The following is a 27407-nucleotide window of genomic DNA, read 5'->3' as shown; positions in this document are numbered from 1 at the left end:
AATCAGAAAAAAAAAACTGCTTGGTGTCAGTGTGACGGGGGGGGGGGGGGGGGGGTGTGATCGGGGGGGGGGGGATCGGGGGTGTATTGTGTGCCTGGCATATTCTACTGTGTGTGTGTGTGTTTGTGCACTCACATTGAAGTCTTCTCTCCTCGGCGCTGGAACGGAAAATACCGAGCCGAGGAGAGATGACATCATTTCCTCTGCTGCTGTTTAGCATACAGCAGCAGAGGGATGATCCCATTGGCTGGGAGCGATCGCGAGGGGGGGCCACGAATGGATGGCTTCCCCCTCACCTCCGATCGCCGGGGGACTAACGCCGACCGCCTCGGGCAACGGGGGGGGGTCCGATTGGACCCCCCCACCCGCGGGAGGCAGATCGCGTACAGGTACGTGATTCTGCCTGCCCGTGCCATTCTGCCGCAGTATATCTGCGTGAGGCGGTCGGCAAGTGGTTAATACACTTCTTTAGCCCCCGGTTCACACTGGGCTCTGACTTTGAGAGCACATGTCGCATGCAAAGTCGTGCCCCATTTAGTGCAATGGAACCATTCTAATAAGAGCTACTTGAGTTGCTCCAACTTAGAAAAAGGTTCCTGTACTACTTTTGGTCTGACTTCGGCACGACTTGCATTGACTTCTGTTAAAGAAGTCATATGCAAGTCGTGCTTAAGTCATGCTGGGATGTCTGCTTCAAAGTCACGTGGAAGTTGCGCGACTTTGAAGTCGTGGCAGTGTGAGCCGGTCCTTAACCTGTTATTTTTTTTAGTAAGCTGGCAGTTGTTTTAAAAATGTTTCGTCTCACTGGAGCCGTATGGGGTAGTCTTCAATCAAAAAGAGGGCTGTGAGAGTTGGTGTAGGACTGCAGGTTGGGTTCTGTGCATCATATATATATATATATATATATATATATATATATATATATATGGAGATCTCTATCTATAGATCTATATATATATATATATATATATAGATCTATATATAGATCTATATATATATAATAATTGTAATGTTTTGATACTTTACACTTATTTACAGACTGCACTTACCAGGCACCATATTGTTCCAGCAGATGTGGCAGCAATTGTAGCAGCTCTTGGTGTGTTGTACATTAAAGCCAACTCCCCAAAGCTTCCTCGGTTATCGTAGCCACCAACGCATTTTTCCACGCCATCTATCTTCACATAAATGTCATATGTTCCCCTGTTGTATAAAAAAAGGGAATGGCTCACTGTCAAATGTCATATAATGGCACTAAACGTAAGAGTCTATTTATACATGTTTCACACACAATTCACACAAATTTCACACACAATTCACACATTTTCCAGTTAAATACAATTTAAAAATATGTGATTCTTGGTTGAAAACGTTTATTAAAAAAAAACATTTAAAAAAAAACATTAAACCTTTCACTGGTAGAGACGTTTCTGCACATGTTAAAGGCTAAGTTCACCTTAAAAAAATAAAATAAAATAAAAGCACATTTTTTGCAGGTAAATTATTGTTTTCTTTTCCTAGGAGCCTGTAAAGCATTTCACCCTCGATCAGCAGTTTGTGGGTACAATGCCAGGCTCCTACAGACTGTCAGTAGAGCTGTCTGGTTTTATCTCTGATACTAAAGGCAAATAGACTGTGCACTTTGCAAGTGCAGTTGCACATATTTTCCCCAGAGCTTATGGTGAAGTTCGGGTCAAGTTGGTGGCAGGTGATTTAGTAACACGTTGCACCCTAAATATAGGTAATAAACATGTTACTAAAGGTGAACCTATCCTTTAAAATGCAGGTCTGAATGTTAAACACCCAAACATTATGTATTTGGTAAAAACAGAGACCCTGAAGAAGAAAAAAATAGTAGTAGCAGATTTTTATATCACCCAATTATAGTACAACTGCTTAAACATATATTTTTAGCAAAATTACAATAAAGTTAAATGTAGTGCACACAAACAAATTATATTACCCATGTTTTTGGATAGGTTTCTTTGAGTAAATATTTACTTACAATGTCAAAACTTAAAGCGGTAGTAAAGTTAAACAAATTAAAAAAAAACACTTCCTGCAAGGTAAAGGCATAATGTGCTGGTATGCATTGCAAATTTGCATAATTCCCCCATCAACACAGATAGTGTTGACAAGGGAAACCCTCCTGCTGAGCAATTGTCTTCTCCCGGAAAGGGGGGGACAGGGGAAGCCTACGATTATCACAAGTGAATCAGACAGGCTGGTTGTACCCAAGTTAGTCGATCGATCAATTTGGTACATTCAGCCTGCCCATTAATGGTTTGAATCTAGGCCAGTTCCTGCTGAAGCGATTGAGATTTGAACCATGTATGGCTGGCCTTTAGAATTATTGCCCTCACTTCAGCGTGTGCACCAATACATTATATGTGTTGCGCAATCATTGTGTTTGTACGTAGTTACACCTGGTACGCATGCATTTGCTTACATATGTGGATTTAAATAGAGGGGTTTAAAAAAATTTGAGCTTTTTTTTATTTTTTAATTAACATGCTATGCAAACACATTTTCATGAAGGTAACTAAAGCAGGACTTCAGCCTTTGATGTTGTCTCCCCTCTACCCCTCCACTGTGTAATCCAGGCTCTCTTTTTTTTTTTTTACATTTTCTTTTTTTTTTTAATTTTTTTTTTATTTTCTATGAGAAATCTTTGGTCTGCCCCCCCCCTGTGCACATCACTTGACTAGGCAAATGACAAATTCCTCCTGTTCCTCCTGGGATATGTACGTGAATCAGATTTCTAAAATATATCTGGGGCAAAGAGGCCAAAGATTACTTCAAAGGATGTTTCTGCTTTATATCTGCTTTAGCTGTTGCCTGGGCATCCTTAACTTTACAGCAAGTGCCATCAGGTCCCACCCTTCTATCTCGGTATTCCTGGTGGAATTTTTACAGGATGTGGCTGTTTTTTGGCCCCATCATCTTGTCAGGTAGGCTGCCAGGAACTTCCCAACATTTTGCAAATTTTTTATCCTTTGCTGTCCTGTAACACACATTTATAGAGCTTGGTTCAATTTTCCATTAACTTTAATAAGACTTTTGGTTCTGAAATTTTTAATTTAAAAGGTTTGCACATTTTTTGAAGTTCAAACAAACTGCAACTGATTAAACTTTTCAGATGTTTGCTCATCTCTTATTTTACGTGGTTATGTAAACCCTCTACTAAAGTGTTAGGGGAGCTGTACCTGTCAATAACATAAAAGTTGTCCCCGTCATCCCCTTGATCAATTATGTGGTCTCCGCATCGGACCTGTTTTTCAAACATGGCATCTAGTACTTGAGACATCTGTTCCTGCAAAACAAGAAAGACATAACAATCCTCTGGACTCAAATCAGTTAGTTGTGTAGTTACAGAATTGATACTGCCAGATAAAGTATGTGCTAAAGTTGTGTAAATAGCTCATTTTTTGCTTTGTGTGGAGTGTGTAAATGTTTTATAAATAAGTGTAAGGCTGCTTTCACACTGAGTCGCTTTACAGGCACTATAGCGCTAAAAATAGTGCATGCATAGCACCTGTAAAGAGCCTCTCCTCTCACTCCAGTGTGAAAGCCCGAGTGCTTTCACACTAGAGTGGTGCGCTTGCAGCATGGTAAAAAACGTCCTGCAAGCAGAATCTTTGCAGCGCTGTAGGAGCGGTGTATGCACCGCTCCTAAAGCGCCCCTGCCCATTGAAATCAATGGGCAGCGCCACCAAACCACCGGCAAAGCGCGAATAGCGCCGCTAAAAATAGCAGCGCTTTACCACCGACACCCCCAACGCCTCAGTGTGAAATCACACTTAATCCTGCCAGTTTCTGCTCTCTCTCTCTATTGACTGAAGCCCTTATTTAATAGGGTGACCACCAGCTCCCAGTTCTGCAGGACTGTAATCTCCCTATGATTTAATCCAATCTGCTGCAGTCAATACCCATTGCTGGTTGATTGGCAGATATTCTGTCCATTTAGCAGCTGTGACATGGGCTTCCTATAAATGTAAATTCCCCTTTTGTTGGACAGCTTGCCCTGTTACAGTTAGTGGAAAAATAATGGACTTACTGGGCAGGATCAACAGATTATAAAACTATGTTGTGAAGGGGTGTCTGTACAGAGACTGATGCACAAATACTAATGACAGTTTGCTTCATATATGTTATTTTTACATTTTGCCATCAGTTACACTTTAAGGTTAAGGGTTAGGGGTTTTGTTTATTTAATGTCTGTTTTACTAACCCTTTCGCTGCCAGGCCCTGTGCTCCATTTTTGCACTCAGGTGGCCAGACCATTTTTGCAATTTTTCCTTTTTATTTTTCACTTATAGCTTTCAAAGTTTGTAAAAGACCCCCCAAACCATACATTTTCTGAAAGCACATGACCAGTAGAATAAAAAGAAGGTGCTACTGATTTTTAAGGCCCCACAATTTTTGCTCAAATGTTTATCAAATCACTATTTTCACTAAAAAAAAACACTAAAATCCCTATTTGCCCAAATAAACATAATATAACTTACGTAATTCCTGCTAAATTCCTACTAAGGCCTCGTTCAGTGGGGTGTGTTAAAGCGTATGCCCATGGAGGGCCGTGTTTACCTGCATGGGGAAACACAGGTATTCTGTGCATCCCTGTGCAGGCAGTCCTATTCATGTCAAATGGACACAGCAGCTGCAAGGATAGATCTGACATCCATGCGGGTGTAGGTGCATGGACGCAAACGCAGACAGGGTAAGTACAGGGACATGCACCCACGCGGATGTCAAGTTGGGATCAGTGGCTGTGTCCCTGCAGCTGCTGCATCTCAATTGACCTGAATGGGACTGCCTGCACAGGAATGCACAGAACACCTGTGCATTCCTGTGCAGCTGCTGTGTCCCAATTGACATTAATGGGACTGCCTGCATGGGGATGCACGGAACACCTGTGCATCCCTCTACAGCTAAACACAGCCCTGTAGTGGTATGCCCTGCGATTGGCGGCTCTCCTGACAGGGAAGGTCTTCGCTGATTGTTTATTAGAGCAGCCCCCCCTCAGATGCCCACACTAGACCACCAGGGAAGCTGCTAGGACCACCAGGGAAGCTCCTAACATGTGGATGGCCAGGTAAATCCCCCATGGCCATCTACATGTGAAAATCAATGATCAACATATGCCAATCAGTGCCCACAAATGGGCACTGACTGGCACCTCTATGGCACAATAAAAATTAGTGATGCCCAGCAATGCCATCCATCAGTGTCATCAGTGCCACCCATCACTGTTCATCAGTGCCCACCTATCAGTGCCCACCTATCAGTGCCACCCATAAGTACCCATCAGTGCCACCCATAAGTACCCATCAGTGCTGCCTATGAGTGCCCATCAGTGCCACCTATGAGTGCCTATCAGTGCCGCATACCAGTGCCACCTAAAAGTGCCCATCAGTGCCACCTATCAGTGACCATCAGTGCCGTCTATCAGTGCCCATCATCAGTGCCCATCAGTGCCACCTCATCAGTGCCACCTCATCGGTGCCCATCAGTGCCGCCTTATCAATGCCCATCAGTGTAGCGATATCAGTGACCGTCATTGAAGAAGAAAATGTACTTATTTACAAAAAATTTTAACAGAAACAAAGAAAAACTTTTTTTTTTCAAAATTTTCGGTCTTTTTTTATTTGTTGCGCAAAAAAATAAAAATCGCAGAGGTTAACAAATACCACCAAAAGAAAGCTCTATTTGTGGGAACAAAATGATAAAAAATGTGTTTGGGTACAGTGTAGCATGACCGCGCAATTGTCATTCAATTTGCGACAGCGCTGAAAGCTGAAAGTTGGTTTAGGCAGGAAGGTGTATAAGTCCCTGGTATTGAAGTGGTTAAGGTCCCACGGTATTTGCGCAAATGTTTATCAAAACAATATTTTTGCTAAAAATCCACTAAAATCATTATTCGCAGATAAAAACACAGCACATTTTACAAAATTCCTACTAAATATAAAACCTTAGTCTGTATTGAGTTAATAAATAACAAATATTTGTAACTTTTAAATTGCGGCTTTTTGCGAAATGGTGAAAATCGAACAGACGCAAAAGTGTAAATATCCAAATTTCTCAAAAAATCTGGAGGTTTTCATTGTTCCCTTACTATCAGGAACCATGACTCTGACCGAGACAGAAGTATAGTTAAATCACACTTGTATAATAATAATAATAATAAGGTAAACGTAGTCAAAACAAGCCAGAGTTCAGTAACCGGATCGGGTAGTCAGCCAAGCACATGTCAGAGAGCCAGAGATAAACGTAGTAGTACAGCAAGCAGGATCAGGAGCCAGAAGGAATGTCAGCCGAGCAAGTCTTCAACAGGAACGCAGGAGAAAGTCTCTGTGATGTTGACAAAGGCGAAGGCAGAGATCAAGTGAGCTGGACGACTTTAAGTAGGCAGGACTGATGAGCAGAATCAACAACAGCTGGGTAACTGTGGAGAGAGATGGGAGCTGGCAATCAGCCGACAGCTGAGCGGCCAGCTCAGAGAAGGAATGGCTGAGCCCAGCCCTGACAGTACCCCCTCCTCAACGACCCCTCCCCCTCGGAGGACCACCGGGCTTGAGGGGAAAACGTCTATGGATATCACGGAGGAGGACAGGGGCATGTACGTTCGAGGATGAGATCCAAGAGCATTCCTCCGGACCATACCCCTTCCAATGCACCAGGTACTGTATGCACCTATGGGAGTCGACAATGGATAGTACTTCATACTGCTCATGGTTCTCAACCTGTATAGTGTGAGGATGTGGCACCGAGGTAGTAAAGTGGTTGCAGACCAAAGGTTTCAATAAGGAGACATGAAACACATTTGAGATGCGCATACTAGGAGGAAGGTCCAAGGCGTAAGCCACTGGGTTAATCCTGCGAAGCATACGGAAAGGCCCAATAAACCGAGGTGCAAACTTCAAAGAAGGAACACGAAATCGGGGTTGCGAGACGACATCCAGACTCTGTCCCCAACCTGGTAGGAACTATTCAACCTGGTAGGAGGGCGCAGGCAGGCGTCTGCGGTCAGCATGGAGTCTGTAACTATTGTTAGCATGTTGCAAAGCCTCCTGAACTTGTGCCCAAGTGGAACGAAGACCACGGAGATGCTCCTCTAACGCAGGAATACTCTGCGGAACAAACGGGTCAGGCAACATGGAAGGTTGGAAACCATAATTCACCATAAACGGGGACAATCGGGAAGCAGAATTCAAGGCACTGTTGTGAGCAAACTCTGCCCACGGTAATAGATCTAACCAGTTGTTATGATGGTCAGAAATATAGCAACGTAGGAATTGCTCCAAGGACTGATTGGCTCGTTCGGCGGCCCCATTAGACTGCGGGTGATATGCAGAGGAGAAAGCAAGCTGAATTCCCAACTGTGCAAAAAAGGCTCGCCAGAACCGGGAGACAAACTGACTACCCCTGTCCGAGACAATCACCTTGGGTAGCCCATGTAAGCGAAAGATCTCCCGAGCAAAAATGGAAGCCAGTTCCTTAGAAGTGGGCAACTTCTTAAGTGGAATACAATGACACGTCTTTGAGAATTGGTCAACTACCATAAGGATAACAGTGTTGCCTTGAGAGTTGGGTAACTCCACAATGAAATCCATAGACAGGTGGGTCCAGAACCTCTCTCCATTGGGTATGGGTTATAGGAGGTCCACTGGAAGGTGTCGTGGAGTCTTACTCTGAGCACACACGGAACAGGCAGCTACGAAGGCAGTTACATCAGCCTGCAGACTAGGCCACCAGAATTGTTGGCAAATGGCCCAAACGAGTTGATTCTTCCCAGGGTGGCCAGCTGCCTTGGGAGAATGGTAAGTCTGGAGCACGGCAGTACGGAGACTTTCTGGGACAAAGCAGCAGTCACAAGGTTTCTCAGGAGGAGCATGGACCTGAGCAGCAAGAATTTTGTCACCCAAAGGAGAAGTAAGACTGGTGCGAACCGTAGCCAGAATACGATCAGGAGGAATCACAGGAACCGCAACCCACTCCAACTTGGAAGTGGAGAAAAATTGTCGTGACAAGGCATCGGCCCTTACATTCTTAGTACCGCGTAAGAATGAGACAATGTAATTTAAACTCGACAAGAAAAGAGCCCATCGCGCCCTTCTGGGAGAGAGGCACTTAGCCTCAGACAAGAATGTGAGATTCTTATGGTCAGTAAAAATGAGCACAGTGGTACCTTCAAGGAGATGTCTCCATTCTTTCAGGGTTAAAATTATCACCAACAGCTCTCTGTCACCAATCTCGTAATTGCACTCTGCAGGTGACAATTTCTTGGAAAAGTAGCCACACGGATGCATAGCGCTCTCAGAGTTAGGACATTGAGATAGAAGGGCGCCAACTCCAGTCTGAGAAGCATCAACTTCTAGGATAAAAGGCAACGTAGGATCAGGATGTAAATGATATATTGGAGATCCGCGCTTAGGAGAATGAGAGTTGCAGCCTCCCCTAATTAGTTCCCAGTGGGACCTATACATATATATAAAGGAGAATGGGGAAATGGAGCTGCCCTGATATGACACAGTGTATAGGTATAATGAAAATAAAAATAAATTTTATATAAACTCCAGTGTGCTCATACATAAAAAGTATGTGTAGGTCTATACAGAATATATAGATCTTATATGGTTTATAGAAATAATTAATGAGTATCTGAAATTAATATAAGGGTGCAATAAAGCTATATCGGAAGCTGAACAGTGCATTCACCCTAGTTATAAACTCTCTCGAGAATGTGAACCAGTCTAATTAACAGAAATCTGGCTTTCACATATTAACCGACCATATAGAGCAGATATCTTCACGTCTGAAGCATGTAAACATAAAAAATGACTATCCAACCATATATGCAAAACCACAATAATAAATTAGTGCATGAGTGTCCAATATTATAGTCCAAGTCCCTCTCTGCCAAGTAGGGCTAGTTGTGAAAAAAGTGCTTATCTAAAGCCAAAAAATGTGTGTATACAGATGTGTGTATATAAAAATTTTTAACTTATATAAAGTATAGTTTCATATTCCAGACCAGGGCTTCAAGAGCTTCTGTGCCCAGCGGGTGTGTTCCAAAAAGGAAAAAAGAGGAAAAAATCCAGTGACTTCTGTGCACATTATATCTGATGACTCAAGTGCTCCCCCAGTGTGTCCCCACTCACCAGAAGTAGTCACCCCTGCAGGGGTAGTCAGCATAGAGTAGGTAGCTGTAGATGGATAATCCCCTTAGATAGCCTTAATGGTTCTCTGTACCTCCGTTGACCCGTGTCAGTAGTCCAGAGGCTTCCAGCATACGTTCCAGATCAGGGCACCTCCGATTCCTTTACCACACCAATCGGTCCTCTCCTCCCAGGGAAACACAAGGGACTCCCATAGTGTAGTATACTCGGTTTATTTAAAAAATGTTTGCATATAAAAACACTAGCAGTAAGTTCCGGTAAGGCTGCCTTACTGGGAGTCAACGGAGGTATAGAGAACCATTAAGGCTATCTAAGGGGATTATCCATCTACAGCTACCCACTCTATGCTGACTACCCCTGCAGGGATGACTACTTCTGGTGAGTGGGGACACACTGGGGGAGCACTTGAGTCACCAGATTTAATGTGCATAGAAGTCACTGGATTTTTTCCTTTTTGGAACACACCCGCTGGGCACAGAAGCTCTTGAAGCCCTGGTCTGGAATATGAAACTATACTTTATATAAGTTAAAAATTTTTATATACACACATCTGTATACACACATTTTTTGGCTTTAGATAAGCACTTTTTTCACAACTAGCCCTACTTGGCAGAGAGGGACTTGGACTATAAAATTGGACACTCATGCACTAATTTATTATTGTGGTTTTGCATACATGGTTGGATAGTCATTTTTTATGTTTACACGCTTCAGATGTGAAGATATCTGCTCTATATGGTCAGTTAATATGCGAAAGTCAGATTTCTGTTATTAGACTGGTTCACATTCTCGAGGGAGTTTATAACTAGGGTGAATGCACTGTTCAGCTTCCGATATAGCTTTATTGCACCCTTATATTAATTTCACATACTCATTAATTATTTCTATAAACCATATAAGATCTATATATTCTGTATAGACCTACACATACTTTTTATGTATGAGCGCACTGGAGTTTATATATAATTTATTTTTATTTTCATTATACATATACACTGTGTCATATCAGGGTAGCGCCATTTCCCCATTCTTCTTTATATATAGGATCAGGATTGTAGTATGGGGTCTATATTCCTATATAACTTTAGTTATTGAATTACAAGAGACTTAGTAATAGTTTTAAGGCGATTACTTATATTTATGGTTGGAGCCCTATGTCCGATATGGACATAGATAACACTTATAGTAAAGATGAGACTTACCATTGGAAATAGACCTAAAAGTGTGGACTTACCATATGAAATGGACCTGAAAGTGTGCCTTGGTCTAATGGCCGGTATGCCAAAATAAGGGGGCATACCCTGGTTTAAGAAATGATTTTTCTGTAAAGAGAAATGAATGAAATGAATAGTTGAGAAATGTTGTGAAATGGGGATGGGAGGGTGGGTATCGCGCACAGGAAACCGACAAGCACCACAGGTGAGCGGGCTGCTTAAATACCCCCCGGGCTCCTCCCATAAATTCAGGCCACCATACTGGCCTTCCTACTTATGGTTGGAGCCCTATGTCCGATATGGACATAGATAACACTTATAGTAAAGATGAGACTTACCATTGGAAATAGACCTAAAAGTGTGGACTTACCATATGAAATGGACCTGAAAGTGTGCCTTGGTCTAATGGCCGGTATGCCAAAATAAGGGGGCAAAAACATTCAGGTAGGGTTATAATATTTATTGGTTTTCAGTTATTTATTGAGCCAATTTGGAGAATGCCTGTGCCATCTCTATTTGCGGATTGGGGATATACCGGGCGAAGCAGGCTGATTTCCATCTGCCTAGTCTTTTGATGATGTGGTCTGGAACCCCGTGGCGGGATGCTGCGGAGGCTGCTTCGATGCGAAAGGAGTGTCCGGAATACTGACTAGGGTCAAGGTGAAGATTGCGGAGAAGTATCCTTATGTGTTTCACAAACTGAGAGGCGCTTAAGGGTTTAACTGGGAATGGTAGAAGGGGACTGGTGTCTGGTTGCTCAGGCAGGAGTGACCGGAGTCGGTTGAGTACCGCGACTGGACACCAGCTGTTGTTGGTTTTGTAGAGGTGAATGTTCACTCCTGAGCCCGTTTGCTGGGTTTTAGAGACCTCGAGGTGCAGGATGAAATGGTCTTGGTATGGAAGCAAGTGCCGTCTGCATAGTACTTGGTCTGTGGGTTTGTTAGAGGTGAATTCGCCAGGTCGCAAGAACCCATAGTAAGCTAAATATATGGCTGCTTGTAAGACCGTGCTGGGGAGCAGACCGAATGGCGAAGTAGCCAGAATAGTTGACATGTCCCTAAAGATAGGCCCCGTAATGGGTAAGCGCTTGGTGCTGATGACTGGTTGTTGTTTCTGAATGCCCCTTAGGATGGCTCGTATAGCGTGTGATGAGAACAGTGAAGATTTCGTGGGGTCTTCAAGCGTCAAGAAATGTTGGATGCCGGCTAGATATAGCCGAATGGTATTGTAGGATAAGGCCAGCTGCGTGTGACAGTGCGCAGTGAAGGCCAGTACCTGTTTGACATCTGTTGGTCCTTTACGGCAGGATGTGAGAAACTTATTGAACGCCTTCCAAGCTGTCTGGTAGGCTTTGAGTGTGTTGTGCGAGAGTGAATGATTAATGAGTTGCGTTGCTCCGTGTAAATGTTAAACTAGTCCAGGGTCAGTTGTGACCAGACAGGGATAGGGGCCGACATTGGTTCGGCTTCGGGAACCTGTTCAAAAAGGAGGTATAATTAAAACGTGACAGTGCGTCAGCAGCTAAGTTGTATCTGCCGGGAATAAATGCACAGTGTATATTAAACTGACGCTGTAAAGACAGTTGTACCAATCTGCGCAGGAAGGACATGACTGCTAGGGACTTGGACCTGCCTCTGTTGATGATGTCTGCTGTGGCCTGGTTGTCGGTGGTGAAGACTACGGTTTGTCCTGTCCAGTGGTGGCCCCAGAGCTGTGCAGCTGCCACTATAGGATAAAGTTCAAAGAGGGCAGATGTTTGAGTAAAACCGGGTATCGACAGTATCTGTTGAGGCCAGGGTCCTGAAAACCAATGGTGGCCAAAAATTGCCGCGAAACCTGTGGAGGCTGCAGCGTCTGTCACTACCTGGGGTGACAGGGGCGAAACCATGGGTATAAATAGGGATATGCCATTCCAGGCGGACAAGAATTCCTCCCACATAGATAGGTCCGCTATAGCTGCGGAGTCTAGATTTAAGATCTGATCGGGGTCTTGAGTTTCTGACAGGAATCTAAGCAGGCGTGATACAAAGGTGCGGCCTTGTGGAATAATTCGCATGGCGAAATTAAGCATTCCCAGGAGAGATTGCAACTGCTTTTTGGTACAGCCCTTGGTGTGTGTGAATTCGTGAAGGACCGCCCTAATGCGTGTTAGTTTGTCGAGGGGGAGACTGGCTTGCATAACGCAGGTATCCAAGCTGACCCCGAGAAAGGTGATGATGTGTGCTGGGCCGTCGACTTTGTGCTCGGCGATGGGAACATTGAGGTTTCCAAATATCACTCTGAGTTTGTCGAGGTCTCCTGGTGGCTTGCTGGGAGGTTCTATTAGTAGGAAGTCATCCAGGTAATGGATGACTTCTTGGCATTGACCCTTGTGTAACAGTATCCAAACCAGGGACTGAGCGAACGTGTCGAAGAGCCACGGACTACTCTTCGAACCGAAGGTCAGTTTTGTGGCAAAATAATATGCCTCCTTCCACTTGATGCCATGCCAGCACCAAAGGGATGGGTGGATGGGCAGGAGCTTGAAGGCATCCGAGATGTCGGCTTTGGAGAGCCAGGCACCTGTACCTGCTTTGATGATTGCTTGTATTGCCATGTCGACGGAGGAATATTTTAGGGTAACTCTTCGGAGGGGATCAGGGAATTGAGACTGGGGATGTGGGAAGAATGAGGCGCAGACAGGTCGTACACCAAACGCAATTTATTCGTGAACTTGCCCTTGACAAGCCCAATAGGGCTGACTCTCCATGTGCTGAAAGGGGGGCAAGTGAAAGGGCCTATAACATACTCTCGATCTACCTCTGCTTGTAAGAGCTGATCTATGGCTTGTTCGTCAATGGCTGCTGAACGAAGATTGGCACATTCGTGAGTACTGTGGGGTAGTGAAATGAGGCCGGTGTGAAAGCCTGCTGTGAAGCCTTGGATAAGGTAGGTGGCCAGGGAAGGGGTGGGATGTGAGGTGAGGTACAGTCCTAACCATAAGAGGTTGATCCGGCTTAGTCATGCCCTCTTGTGTTGTTTGACTTCACACAAATTCCTTGGGTGTGCTCTTTGGCATAAGGTGCAGATGTGGAGTAGGCGGCACTGGATGAAGTTGCAGGACCCGTAGTTGTAGTTATTACAGATGGCTGCCCCTCCCACGGTTCGGACTGGACGTCCGAATTTGTCCACCTGAGGCGTTGGTTCAGGGGGCGACTGACCCTGAATTGTACCCGAGGTAGAGGGAAACTCGAAGGGCCGTCTGATCGCCGCATTGGCGCACCAGGTGGCAGTGTGGGTGGAGGACTGACAAATCGCACACAGAGGTGAGCGTAAGCCGGCAAAGTGGCGGCAGAAGAGCTCTGTGTCCATGAGACTCCAATTTGTCGTAGTCTGGAACTGTGTGAGTCTGGCGGCGGCCTTAGCGGAAAAGGAACGGTGGTAATCATAAAACGCAAATCCTCCATACTTGTAGCCCAAGTCTACCACCGTATGGAGATACAAGTCCAGCTCTTCCCGTCTGCTGGGGGTGGCTGAGCATAAGACGTCTCTGAGCATGCCAAAGGCCAGGGTAAATTCTGGGACCGATAACTTGCGGTTCAATCTGGGGTCTTTGGCTTTAAGGACCACCGATATGTCACCCCAGGAGTAGGCCTTATTTTCTGCCAGATCGTGCACGGAAATAAGGAGAGAGGCCAGGTTGATGTCCCTGCCGTCCAAAATGTCCTTCCTGATACTGGTTGGGACCAAATGGGAGGGGTAGACAATGGGGCTCCAGCCTGAGGTACCTGCAGGAAGGGGTGTCAAGGTTTGAGTTGCGATTGGGTCAGGGACAGCCGTGGCCGGTCGAGCCTCCAGGAGTGCCACCCTGGTTTGGACGTCTGTAACCGAGGTAGACAAGGATGACACCATCGTGTGTAATTGTGAGATAGCTGATGATATTGACTGGAGGGATGCCTGTTGTGTACTGGGTCCTGCTGCTGGTGGGGGGAAGAGGAGTTTGAAGAGCTCGCCTTTCCTCGCTGTGGCGGGGAAGGGGACACCTCTGCGTCTGAGCTCTGCCGTCAGTTTGGGGATAGTCCATCCCCTGAGGGACTGCACGCTGCCGCTCTCTGAGACCGGGAAAGGTGACAGGGGGGCCGTGAAGTCTTCGCTGCCGGCCTGAGACATAGTTGATCTGGTGAGAATCTCCTGTCTTGAGCTCTTATTTTCCAGTTGACTGTAACCTATTGGGGGTGACGTGAATTTCAAGTTTTTCTTTGATCCCCTGAGTCATACTTACCCGACTTATTCTCCCATTTTTTTTTTTTTTTTTACCTGGGGGGATATCGTCCAACCTGGTGCAGGGTGGACCTACTGAACTTTGACTGACCTAGAGGAAAATGAAAGGTGATAATTCGTGAAGGGATTGCTAACTAACTTGAAGCGACAATTTGCATGGTGCATGCAATCTTTGTGACAATGAAATGATTTGAAATGTTTGCCTTGATTATGAAATGAGTGAACTCCATGACAGAGGCCCGGCCCGGTCGTGTCGTGACTGATCCGACCGTGAACCGGGCTCTGGAGCATGTACTGAAATGAGGCAACTGAAAAACATTGGTGCACACCGGGACGAATCGGTGCCTGTTTGATGCATCTGGATTCGAATCGGAGCGCAGTATGAAATGAAATGAGAGAAATGTTTACCTTGACCGAGGCTCGAATTGGTTGTGCCGTATTTTGCGACTGGCAACGAACCGAGCTTTGGTATAGGTATGGATACGGCCGAAACAAGTGAGGCATTCCGTGACGAATCGGTGCATCTCAGATGCGACTGGTTTCGAAACGGCGATGCGCTGTGGGAGTGAAATGGTAGTAATGGCATGACAGAGATGCGGATCAGTCGCCCGATATCTGCGACTAGCTATGATCCGGACTCTGGGGCATGTTTCAGAAATGAGGCCGAGCCCTGGGGCACGCCGTAACGAATCGGTGCATGGAGGATGCGACTGGATTCGAAGCGGAGCGCGGTAAGTGCAGGTGTAACATATCGTTTGCCATGACGGAGGCGCGAATCGGTCGTGCTGTTGTAGCGACTGACTACGACTCGGACTCCGGAGCATGTACTGAAATGTGGCCAATCCTGGGGCACGCCGAGATGAATCGGTGCATTCCCATGCGACTGAATTCATGTCGGAACGTGATACGTGGTAATGAAATGATAACCATGACAGAGGTACGAATGACTGATAATAACGTGACTCTGGAGCATGTACTGAAATGAGGCCGTGACTACTGGGGCACACCGGAGCGAATCGGTGCATCTTTTAGGTGCGACTGGATTCGAATCGGAGCGCGGTAGGTGACTGAAATGAGAAATGATTGAAATGATTTGAAATGTTAGAAATGAGTTTAGAAATGTTTCAGAAATGAGAAATGATTGGTATCGAACTGACGTGGTTCGAAAAGATTTATGCATTTACGAATCGCTATGGCTGTCTGCTGACACATGTTTAACAATTAAGACCTGTCTGAAATGAAGCGTCGCTTGCGTCGCTATGGTTTCCTCAGATAACGCGAAATGGTAACATGACGACAGTGCGAGTAATATACATGCGGTTACGTTCGTGAAATTTGCAAGTGATTCGTAATTCTGATACCACGGTTTAGTGACATGACATAACGTACGAAAAAACAAAAATCCGAGGGGACCCTACCTGCGACAGCCCAGCCAGACGCGTGGTGCGAACGAATCGGTAAACGCGGACTTCAAAAACTCTCGGGCACGGAGATCACGAAATGCGGGAGCCACGTATTTGCGAACGCTGAAATCGGAATAGTCGGCCTAGTGACGTAAATCGCGCACAGGAAACCGACAAGCACCACAGGTGAGCGGGCTGCTTAAATACCCCCCGGGCTCCTCCCATAAATTCAGGCCACCATACTGGCCTTCCTACATATATTTCTATATATGTAAAATGTACGTTTCTGAGCTCACAGATGTCACTCACAGAGGGTCATTGTCTTGAGAACATTATGGTTAGTCTATTGTTAGGACCAGATTAAACCAGCTTTTCGCGCCTTCCATCTAGCCTTTAAAAGGTCAGACAATAGAGCAGGGCAGTGAACCTTGTTAAGGGACGTAAGTGGTCCTGGATCTTGAACAGGCTGTCGGCTTCCAGAACTAACTGAAAATTCAGAAGTTGAGGGGTTCCCTGGATTGAATGCTGAATTTATCCTGTATTGTATCATCTGTAATACATCTTTAATCGAAGCTAAGTAAATCTTTTTTATTACATTCTTTGTTTTGTGTGTTTTAATCATTGCATTTACTGACCACGTATCTAAAAGGGTAAATATATAAATGAATCTATGAATAAATGTAACACAGAATTTAACCCCTTGTTACATAATGGTGCTGTGAGCAGGATATTTAACCCTTTCAGTGCTGGTTTGAAGTGCAGTGATTAATCCTAGTAATACTGTTGTGAATTGTAATGTTTTTTGACAATTGGGAAACTGTATTATTAGTGTGCACTGTGATGGGAGGTTTGTTGCTAGCTTTGCTTTGGTGGCAGTTAGTGGCAGATATGTTTAACTGGATAAAAAAAGCGCAGGGGGGAGACAGTCGAAAGAGCCCCATCTCAGAGTGGGCAGATTCTAGACGCTGGTCTACTCTGGCTCGTGAATTGATCAAGTATCAGGATGCATTTAAAGTGGAAGACCCCCGCCACTGTCTCCTGATTCTTGATTTGTTTCGATATTCAAAATCGGAACAGAAAGCTGCATCTATATTAGGATGGATATTTTTGCAGGCACTGAGACAAAAAGGGGGTAGATGGTCAAATGTTTCCACTCATTGTGTGCTTAGCGAGCCCCCGGCAAGCTTTAGATTTCTTGAGATATAGAACAGATGAGCTGATGACCGCGTTAGGTGGACGAGTGGCCCTTTCGCTGGTGCTCACATAATTGTTCTTTGAGGTTTGAAAACGATGAGCAGAAAACAGGTAGGAAAAGGAAAAATATGACCTGTATTGATGCTTAGATTGTGATTACTGCAGTAATATATGTGTTGAGTTTAAATGTTGAGCTCGTTTGTTGGTTGTTTAGCTAGCTATTGGTGAGGAAAAGTTGCTTGTATGAATGATATGTAAAAATGCATTTGGCTACTGATGTTTAAGTGAGTTTTTGTATGTTTAACTGAAAAGATCAGTAGTTAGCAGGAATGGCTGCAGCTTTCAGCTTCTCCCCCCCCCCCAGCATGTTGTGAAAGGAGCTGCAGCTCTAGACTGTATTTGTGAGAGTCTGCTTGAATGAGACGATCCCTAAGAGAGGGAGATTCCCCTTAACCCCCCCCCCCCTTAAAAAAAGCTTGTGCCTGTGAAAGGCGGGACAGTGTTGAACATCTGAGAAATGTATAATCATGTTGAAAAAATAACATCCTAGTTGAAATTGTTAGTTTTGTTAAAATCTAGGATTATTTGAAACAAAGAAAGTAAATGGCTGATTGATGTTAACACCCTTTAAAATCCTGAATAGCAGTCATGATTATTATAATTCTATTGGTGAATGTATTAGTGTCATGTTCTAGGATACAACACTAATGTTTTTTTTCGTTAATACAGAAGGAACCAGATCTATTCCTAGAAGTTTCGTAGATCTGTATGGTATTGAACAAGAGGTTGCAATAGAAACATCAATATGAGTTTGGTGATGTATAATGTTTATGCACAAATGTAATGAACACCATATAATGTTCTTGTGAATTATTTCAACCATGGTTAATGACAACTTTGAATGGACGTCCTTTAATGAAAATCCACGTGGTGATAATTAATTAAGTAATATGAGCTCAATTAATAAGGGTAATAAAAGTGCACTCATGAATAACAGAAATAATGGCCATATGTTTTGTTGTTTGTGGAAAGTGTTGGTTAAATGTGTTTGTTACTAACTATTTGTTACTTTCTAGGAAGGAGCTGTAATAACATCACACTAAATAATCTTTTTGTTTTGTTTTGTTCCTAGACAATATTAAACAGCATCAATCCACCTGTCTGATATGGTTTGATGTCCAAGAACTAAAGATGAAGATTACAGTCAAACTGAATCATTTATGTTGTTTATGTTGTTATTTTTATGCAATATGCAAATGTACTGAAAGTTTTCATTGGAACTGATTGTAAACCAGAGCAGCTAATACTCTCGATGCTGCATAATAGATTTATAAGGGTTTCCTCTGATTGAGTTGAATATAAAATAATATAGAACAAATAATGATTGACTATTGACAGCAAGATTGTTTTGATATCTGGAATGATATAATACTTGAAATGGTTTGAAGAGTGTAAGAATACCCAAACATTTACATGTTGTTCTTTTCTGTGTATATGTAAGCTAAATTATGGCCGAATCTACTTCTGTATATTCTGCCATAATTATTTTGGTACCACTGTGGGAGTGTGCCTGGGGTTTTACATATAAAGTACATTTTTCTGCATGATTGACAGTTTAAATTTAAAGTAATCATTTTGTTTTTCAAGGAAAGTACTTATGTCTACTTATAACTGTACATTTAGGTTAATATTAATGCACTGAACACAATTTTTAAGTTTTTCAACATGAGGTGTTCTAGTGTTATATATATATGATCAGTTATATCGGACACTCAGTGATTCTTTGACCACCCTGTTCTATACACCTGATTGAGTTTTCATAAAATTTTCTTGGTAAAGAAAAAGAGTTATAAAATAGGCTCTCAGGTTTTGTTTTCCTCAATTCTCCTTGATTGCTTGGGGTGGGACTGGCATGTAGAATACAGTGACACATATGCATGGGCATATTATATGCACATATTGGGATCAGTGTAGACAAGAGCCGGTTAGCCTGCCAGAATGTCTTTAGAGTGTGAAAGGAGATCAAAGTGCATAGAGGAAACACACATAGGTAGTTTAAAGTTGGGCCTATAATTTGAGACAGAGTAGTGTATAGTTCAGGTGGGGGATGAGTAATATACCTGTAATACTATTTCACCTTTAATGTAGAAAGCTGAGTTTTTCAGTGTTAAGACAGGTCACTAATGATTATCGATTTGCCTGTTCAGACATCTATAATGGGCTATATGGGCATTGTTATTAATTAAGGAATGTTGGACTGACATATTTGGTAACACACCTGCCATGATGTCAACTAGAAGCATATTGGAGAAAGAAGACAAACACTTTTGACAGCAGCAACGGTCTATAAAGTCTTTACCAATGATCAGCAGCTGAACTGTTGATGCAAGTTCCACCTGTTCTGAGGGTCGAGTACCTGAACTGTTCCATCTGCTATCATGGTTAAGTACCTGAATCTGATGGTGAAGTACTTGAACTGTTTTATCTGCTCTGATGGTCATGTGCCTGAACTGTCTGTAGAAGTTCCAGCTACTATGTGGTTATGTGCCTGCACGTTTGTGACTTGTGAGCTGCAATAGTCCGAAGGATATGGACTTTGTATTCTACAGTTCTTTCAGTTCTACAGTGTTGCAAGTGTTATGCTGCAGCTGCGATCTGGTAACCGGATGTCTAAGACTCTGCTGTCCATCACCAGATATGGAGGACTTTGACAAGTATCTATGCGTTTAAACTCTTGGAAAGGAAAGTTTGATGCTCATGCCTGTACTTTCAAAAGGAAGTTTGGTGTTATTCTGTTAGTCCAACATATAGTTGTTTTTATAAGCCTGGACATTTTTTATATTTTTCAGCCCTAACATAGCAGAATGAGATTTCCTGGACAGGTAAATCAGACAGAGAAAGTGGGTCAAGAGATAGAACTTTAGATAAATAAGACGAGGTTTGGAAGGATGTAAAACTGTTATACATTAATTTACATGTGGAAAATACCCAAGGGGTGGGATATAAGGGACCATATTTAATAGTGAGGAGTGTTTCGTATACATACTCATAATACTGGAAATGTGAAGGATGAAATTAATGAAGTCAGAAATGTTTATATTGGAGTACAAGCGAAAGGACTACCTTGAGTAGAACATCTTGATATATCTATAGGTAATCTTGAGTATTATAAACTAAACTAAGAATCTTGTAAATCAAGGGGTGGAATGTAGTATGGGGTCTATATTCCTATATATTTTTAGTTATTGAATTACAAGAGACTTAGTAATAGTTTTAAGGTGATTACTTATATATATATATATTTCTATATATGTAAAATGTATGTTTCTGAGCTCACAGATGTCACTCACAGAGGGTCATTGTCTTGAGAACATTATGGTTAGTCTATTGTTAGGACCAGATTAAACCAGCTTTTCGCGCCTTCCATCTAGCCTTTAAAAGGTCAGACAATAGAGCAGGGCAGTGAACCTCGTTAAGGGACGTAAGTGGTCCTGGATCTTGAACAGGCTGTCGGCTTCCAGAACTATCTGAAAATTCAGAAGTTGAGGGGTTCCCTGGACTGAATGCTGAATTTATCCTGTATTGTAACATCTGTAATACATCTTTAATCGAAGCTAAGTAAATCTTTTTATTACATTCTTTGTTTTGTGTGTTTTAATCATTGCATTTACTGACCACATATCTAAAAGGGTAAATATATAAATGAATCTATGAATAAATGTAACACAGAATTTAACCCCTTGTTACAAGGATGTGCAAACATAGGAGCAGAAACAAAGGCAGCCTTGAGACTCCCAAAGGCCTCCGGAGACTAACTCTGTGGGTTACCGTCCTTTCTGGTCATATCAGTCAGGGGCTTGACCAGAGACGAGAAGTCACGAATAAACTTCCGATAATAGTTGGCAAAGCCCAGGAAACGCTGCAGAGGACTTAAATCCACGGGTCGGGGCCACTGTAGGACTGCCGAAAGTTTTTCTGGGTCCATCGAAAAACCAGCAGTGGAAATTACATAGCCCAGGAATTTAACCTGTTCACGATGGAACTCGCACTTCTCCAGTTCACAATAGAGATTGTTCTCTCTTAGTTTCTGAAGCACACGACAGACATGTGTGTGGTGGCTCTCCAGGGACTTGGAAAATATGAGGATATCATCGAGATAAACCACCACACATAACTGCAACAAATCTAGGGGGACATCGTTAATAAATTCCTGGAAAACTGCCGGGGCGTTACAAAGGCCAAAAGGCATTACGAGGTACTCATAGTGGCCTGTACTGGTATTAAACGCAGTTTTCCACTCGTCGCCCTCCGCAGGAGATTGGATCTTCTGAATTCATGGCCTTCGCCTACTATCAGGAACCATGAATCTGACCGAGACAGAAGTATAGTTAAATCACACTTGTTTATTAATAATAATAATAATAATAATAATAATAATAATGTAAACAGAGTAAACGTAGACAAAACAAGCCAGAGTTCAGTAACCGGATCGAGTAGTCAGCCAAGCAAATGTCAGAGAGCCAGAGATAAACGTAGTAGTACAGCAAGCAGGATCAGGAGCCAGAAGGAACGTCAGCCGAGCAAGTCTTCAACAGGAACGCAGGAGAAAGTCTCTGTGATGTTGACAAAGGCGAAGGCAGAGATCAAGTGAGCTGGACGGCTTTAAGTAGGCAGGACTGACAAGCAGAATCAACAACAGATGGGTAACTGTGGAGAGAGATGGGAGCTGGCAATTAGCCAACAGCTGAGCGGCCAGCTCAGAGAAGGAAGGGCTGAGCCCAGCCCTGACACTTACAGCATTCAGAATTTGTAAAAGACCCCCAAAACCATATATTTTCTGAAAGCACATGACCTGTAGAATAAAAAGGTACTACTGATATTTTAGACTTTACTTACCTTGTCCCCGGGATCCTGCGATGTCCCCCGCAGTGTCCGAGGACTCCGTCCTCCTCCGAAGCCTCTCCGTGCCAGGCTCCGTTCCCTGCGAGCGGCGCGACGCACGGGGGCGGAGCCTGGCGGCAAATTCAAAAAAATGTCAAAATCATAACACATACAGTACTGTAATCTTACAGATTACAGTACTGTATGAAATGATTTCACATCCCTTTTGTCCCCAGTGCTCTGGCCCATGCCCTGCATGCAGTTTTACATGATATACACTGTTCTTTCTGCCTGGAAACTGGAGATTGTCCATAGCAACCAAAAAGTGTCCCTTTACGTCAAAAGTGGCTTTAGACCAGCTAGAAAACAGAGATAGTAAATTAGAACACTTGCAGAATTGAGCGATAGTGAATTGTGGGGAAATTTATTTTATTACTATTTTTTTTAATTTTTTTTAATTATTTATTTTTATTTATTATATTATAATTTATGTTTTTGTGTTTCAAACTTTATCATACCCGGGATATCTACTAGACTCTGGTTTGGACAGATTTAAGTGTGTTATTGTTAAGATTTACAGACCTACAATATAAAACGCCAAATTTCCATGCAAAATAATTGTACCGCTTTCAGCACCTAAAATCCGAAAGAATCATACCGCCAGGGAGGTTAACAGATAAAAACACAATTTTACAAAATTCCTGTAAAATTCCAGCTAAATATAAAAGCTTATCCTGTGTTGAGTAAATAAATAACAAATATTTGTAAATTTTAAATCCCGCCTTTTTTTGCAAAATGGTGAAAATCGAACGCACTCAAAATTTTCTGTAAAAATCTGGAGGGGTTTCATTTTTCACTTACAGCTTGCAGAGTTTGTAAAGGACCCCCCAAACCATATATTTTCTGAAAGCATATGGACTCTGGAATTAAAAGAAGGTGCTACTAATTTTTTAGGCCCCAGGGTATTTGCGCAAATGTTTATCAAACCAATATTTTTGCTAAAAATACACTAAAACCATTATTAGCAGAGAAAAACACAGCTAATTTTACAAAATTCCTGCTAAATTCCAACTACATATAAAAGCTTAACCTGTATGGAGTTAATAAATAACAAATATTTGTAATTTTTACATTGCGCCTTTTTGCAAAATGGTTAAAATTAAACGTACGCAAAAATGTAAATATCCACATTTTTCTAAAAATCTGAAGGTTTTCATTTTTCCATTACAGCATTCAGAATTTGTGAAAGACCCCCCAAACCATATATTTTCTGAAAGCACATGACCAGTAGAATAAAAAGAAGGTGCTAGTGATTTTTAAGGCCCCACAATTTTTGCTCAAATGTTTATCAAATCACTATTTTCACTAAAAAAAACACTAAAATCCCTATTTGCCCAAATAAACATAATATAACTTACGTAATTCCTGCTAAATTCCTACTAAGGCCTCGTTCAGTGAGGTGTGCTAAAGCGTATGCCCATGGAGGGCCGTGTTTACCTGCATGGGGAAACACAGGTATTCTGTGCATCCCTGTGCAGGCAGTCCTATTCATGTCAAATGGACACAGCAGCTGCAAGGACAGATCTGACATCCATGCGGGTGTAGGTGCATGGACCCAAACGCAGACAGGGTAAGTACAGGGACATACACCCATGTGGATGTCAAGTTGGGATCAGTGGCTGTGTCCCTGCAGCTGCTGCATCTCAATTGACCTGAATGGGACTGCCTGCACAGGAATGCACAGAACACCTGTGCATTCCTGTGCAGCTGCTGTGTCCCAATTGACATTAATGGGACTGCCTGCATGGGGATGCACGGAACAGCTGTGCATCCCTCTACAGCTAAACACAGCCCTGTAGTGGTATGCCCTGCATGAACAAGGCCTTAGGCTTTGTTTAGACTTATGTTTGAGGGGGGGGGGGGCATGCAGTTGCGGCACATTTGTTGGCAAAAAAGGGATTAAAACAGGTGGTGAGGAGGTATCGCATCGCTCCCTCACCGCCTGTCAGTAGCCTCTGGAGGGTAGCCTTGGGCTTTAGAGGCAAGGGCAATTTAAAATTTACCCTTAGGGCCCTTTCCCACAGGTTGTTTGATCAGGTCCACCTGTCAGTTTTTCAGGCGGACCTGATCGGACCCTCCAGTCTCCCCTATGGATCGGCGGATGTCAGCAGTAACATGTCCATTGCCATCCGCCGTTATCCGATCCTGCCTTCAAAAATGGAGGTCCTATTTTCCATCTGTCTGACAGATCGCATATGATCAGATGAAAATGGACAGACGGTCCGTTTTCACCCGATCTCCCCATAGAGGAGAGTGGGACTGTCATCCGCGGGGGGATTAGCAGACCGATCCCCCACTGAACAAGCAGATTCTGTCCCATGGAGGTGCCTGTGTGAAAGGGGCCTTGCTATGGTTTTTATTTTATTTTATCTGTTCTTGGACCTCTTTTATTTTCAATCTACACCTCTTCCCTGGGTCAGCTGATAGCCTCTCACGGCTTTCAATATAATTTCTACGCTGACGACACACAAATCTATCTCTCCACCCCTCAACTCACTCCATCAGTCTCCTCACGCATCACTAACTTACTAACCGACATATCTGTATGGATGTCACACCACTTCCTCAAACTCAACTTGTCCAAAACCAAGCTTATAATATTTCCTCCCCCACGTGCCTCTTCCCCTGACTTGTCTGTCAAGAGCAATGGCACAACCATCCACCTGTCCCCACAGGGTGCTAGGTGTTATCTCGGATTCTGAACTCTCCTTTCGGTCCCACATCCAATCACTTTCCAAAGCTTGCCGCCTCAACCTCCGCAACATCTCTAAACTATGTCCCTTTCTAACCAATGAAACCACAAAGCTCCCGATTCACTCCCTGGTTTTCTCTCTCCTCGACTACTGCAACTCCCTCCTCATTGGCTTACCTTTAAATAGACTATCCCCCCTTCAGTCCATCATGAATGCTGCTGCCAGACTCATCCACTTTACAAACCGCTCAGTGTCTGCTACCCCTCTCTGCCAATCCCTCCATTGGCTGCCACTCACCCAACGAATTAAATTCAAAATACTAACAATAAGTTACAAAGCCATCCACAACTCTGCCCCCAGCTACATCACTAGCTTAGTCTCAAAATACCAACCTAATCGCCCTCTCCGTTCCTCCCAAGACCTCCTGCTCTTTAGCCCCCTCATCACCTCCTCCCATATCCGCCTCCAGGACTTCTCCCGAGCCTCGCCCATCCTCTGGAATTCCCTACCCCAATCTGTCAGACTGTCTCCAAATTTATCCACTTTTAAGCGATCCCTGAAAACTTTCCTCTTCAGAGAAGCCTATCCTGCCTCCATCTAACAACTGCACTATTTTCTCCATTAGCTCATCCCCCACAGCTATTACCCTTTTGTATAACTTGACCCTCCCTCCTAGATTGTAAGCTCTAAGGAGCAGGGCCCTCTGATTCCTCCTGTATTGAATTGTATTGTAATTGTACAGTCTGCCCTAATGTTGTAAAGCACTGTGTAAACTGTTGGCGCTATATAAATCCTGTATAATAATAATAATAATAATAATTTTATTTTTACTTTTTTTAATTTCACATTTTTTTTATATTTATTTTTGTTACACTTTTTTTTTTTGGGGGGGGGGGGGGGGTCATTGGAGAGACATCAGGGGTATAAACAAACCTCTAATGTCTCTTTTTTTAGAAGAGTTCAGTCCCTTTCTCTGCAGGCTCAGCTGCAATAGTTATGAATGGATGGAAGCCCCTGAATAACGGCTCTCATTCATTCATAAACGGTGGCATAATAAACACTGTTTACTATGCCACAGTGACAGCTGAATATATGAGCGATCGGTACTAAATGCTCACTATGTTGACCTAGAGAAGAAAGGGGGCTGGTAAACACATGTTTACTACCCCCCCCCCCACTCTCCATCCTGACCCACTGCACTCACCGATCTCCCAGGCAGCAGCTGCGGGGAATGCCGCTTGTAGAGCTACATGGAGGGGCCGCCTGGGATCGGTGAGCGAGGGGGGGGGGGCACTGAAGAGGGTGCTAAAGGGGGGGACATCATTCATCATTTAGGCAAAAAAAGTCGAACTCTGCAATTACTGGCAGGAGTGGCAGCGGAGGGAGCCAGCAATTGCAACGGATCCATGGATACATCTGTCCCCGTGCTGGGGGACAGATGTAGTGGGCAGAGGGCACTGTGGGGGGGACAGAACAGGCATTTTAAGCAGTGCAGGTGGGAAGGAAGCAGCGAGTGACAGGTAGAGAGGCGGCGGAGGCTGGGAGGGGTGTCATTTTAGCTGAATAACTTTGATCAGCAGCTTGTTAGCCGCTAATCTGAGCATTTTTTTGTTCAGCAGAGTCTGCTGAACATTTCTGATATAAGTTTATCGTCACTGAAGTGACCATGTGCTTATAACAGAGCAGGTATGTAGGTCCGTATGGCGTACAGACTTGGCCACCTGCAGGCACTTCTGTAGATCCGTACGGCGTACGGACCTGGCAGTGAAAGGGTTAAACTATTTAACTGGAAATACCGTAATGAAAAAGCTTCAAGATTTTCAAGTTGTCTTGTAAATTCAAAATTTTCACATATTATCACATATCATCAAATGCATACATAGTATGCACATACACAGTACATATAATCAGAACACAATCTTATAACCATCAACACAGTAAAAGCCCACCTGAAGTCCTACACCTTGTTATGGACATGCCTTAAGGTGACACTGTCACTATACAAAAAAATAACCAGCAATGTCATACCTGTAAAGAGTATTTACCTTCACCACTGCCTGCACTGCTGAATTCCACTCCAATGTTGTGAAATGGTCCCAGGAACTCTACTGGGGAACCAACACTTCCAGAAGTGTCGATCTCCTGGGTACCCTGCAATAGCTCTGTTTTTTCCTCTTCATGTCACCCCTGTATTCTGTAATGAGTGAAGGTCAGCAGGAGGTTCTAGTGAAAGCTGTGGGTGACCACAGAGGCCAACATTCCTAAAACGTTTTGGTTTCCTAGCAGACCTCAGGGGAACATTTCACAATATTAGAGAGAAGATTGCCAGCACAGGCAGAGGGAAAGGTAAGTATTTGCTTCTTATTTCACTGATACAGCTTGATGTCTATTAAAGCATCAGGTTCTCTTTGAAAACACTTTTCTTTCTCATACAGTACAGGACACAGCCATAGTCTTAGACAGCTGGTTTATATGCAGCTACCTTCAGGTGATTGAACACTGGCAAATCAGAGCTGTAAGGAC

General features: G+C 43.6%; 1 protein-coding gene across 1 annotated transcript in view; it reads right to left on the bottom strand.

The window, feature by feature from the left end:
- PRKAR2B (protein kinase cAMP-dependent type II regulatory subunit beta) overlaps positions 1-27407 on the bottom strand; it is a 188438-nt gene that overhangs the window by 23033 nt on the left and 137998 nt on the right. The window contains exons 5-6 of the mRNA XM_073619660.1: positions 3207-3313; positions 1050-1203 (exon numbers count right to left, since the gene is read on the bottom strand). Coding sequence (XP_073475761.1) covers positions 1050-1203; positions 3207-3313 — 261 coding nt within the window. The remainder of the gene's footprint in view (positions 1-1049; positions 1204-3206; positions 3314-27407) is intronic.

Source organism: Aquarana catesbeiana, linkage group LG03 (genome assembly GCF_042186555.1).
Source record: "Aquarana catesbeiana isolate 2022-GZ linkage group LG03, ASM4218655v1, whole genome shotgun sequence".
Classification (NCBI taxonomy): Eukaryota; Metazoa; Chordata; class Amphibia; order Anura; family Ranidae; genus Aquarana; species Aquarana catesbeiana.
Note: the sequence above shows the minus strand (reverse complement) of the source record. Positions and strands in the feature narration are given on the sequence as shown.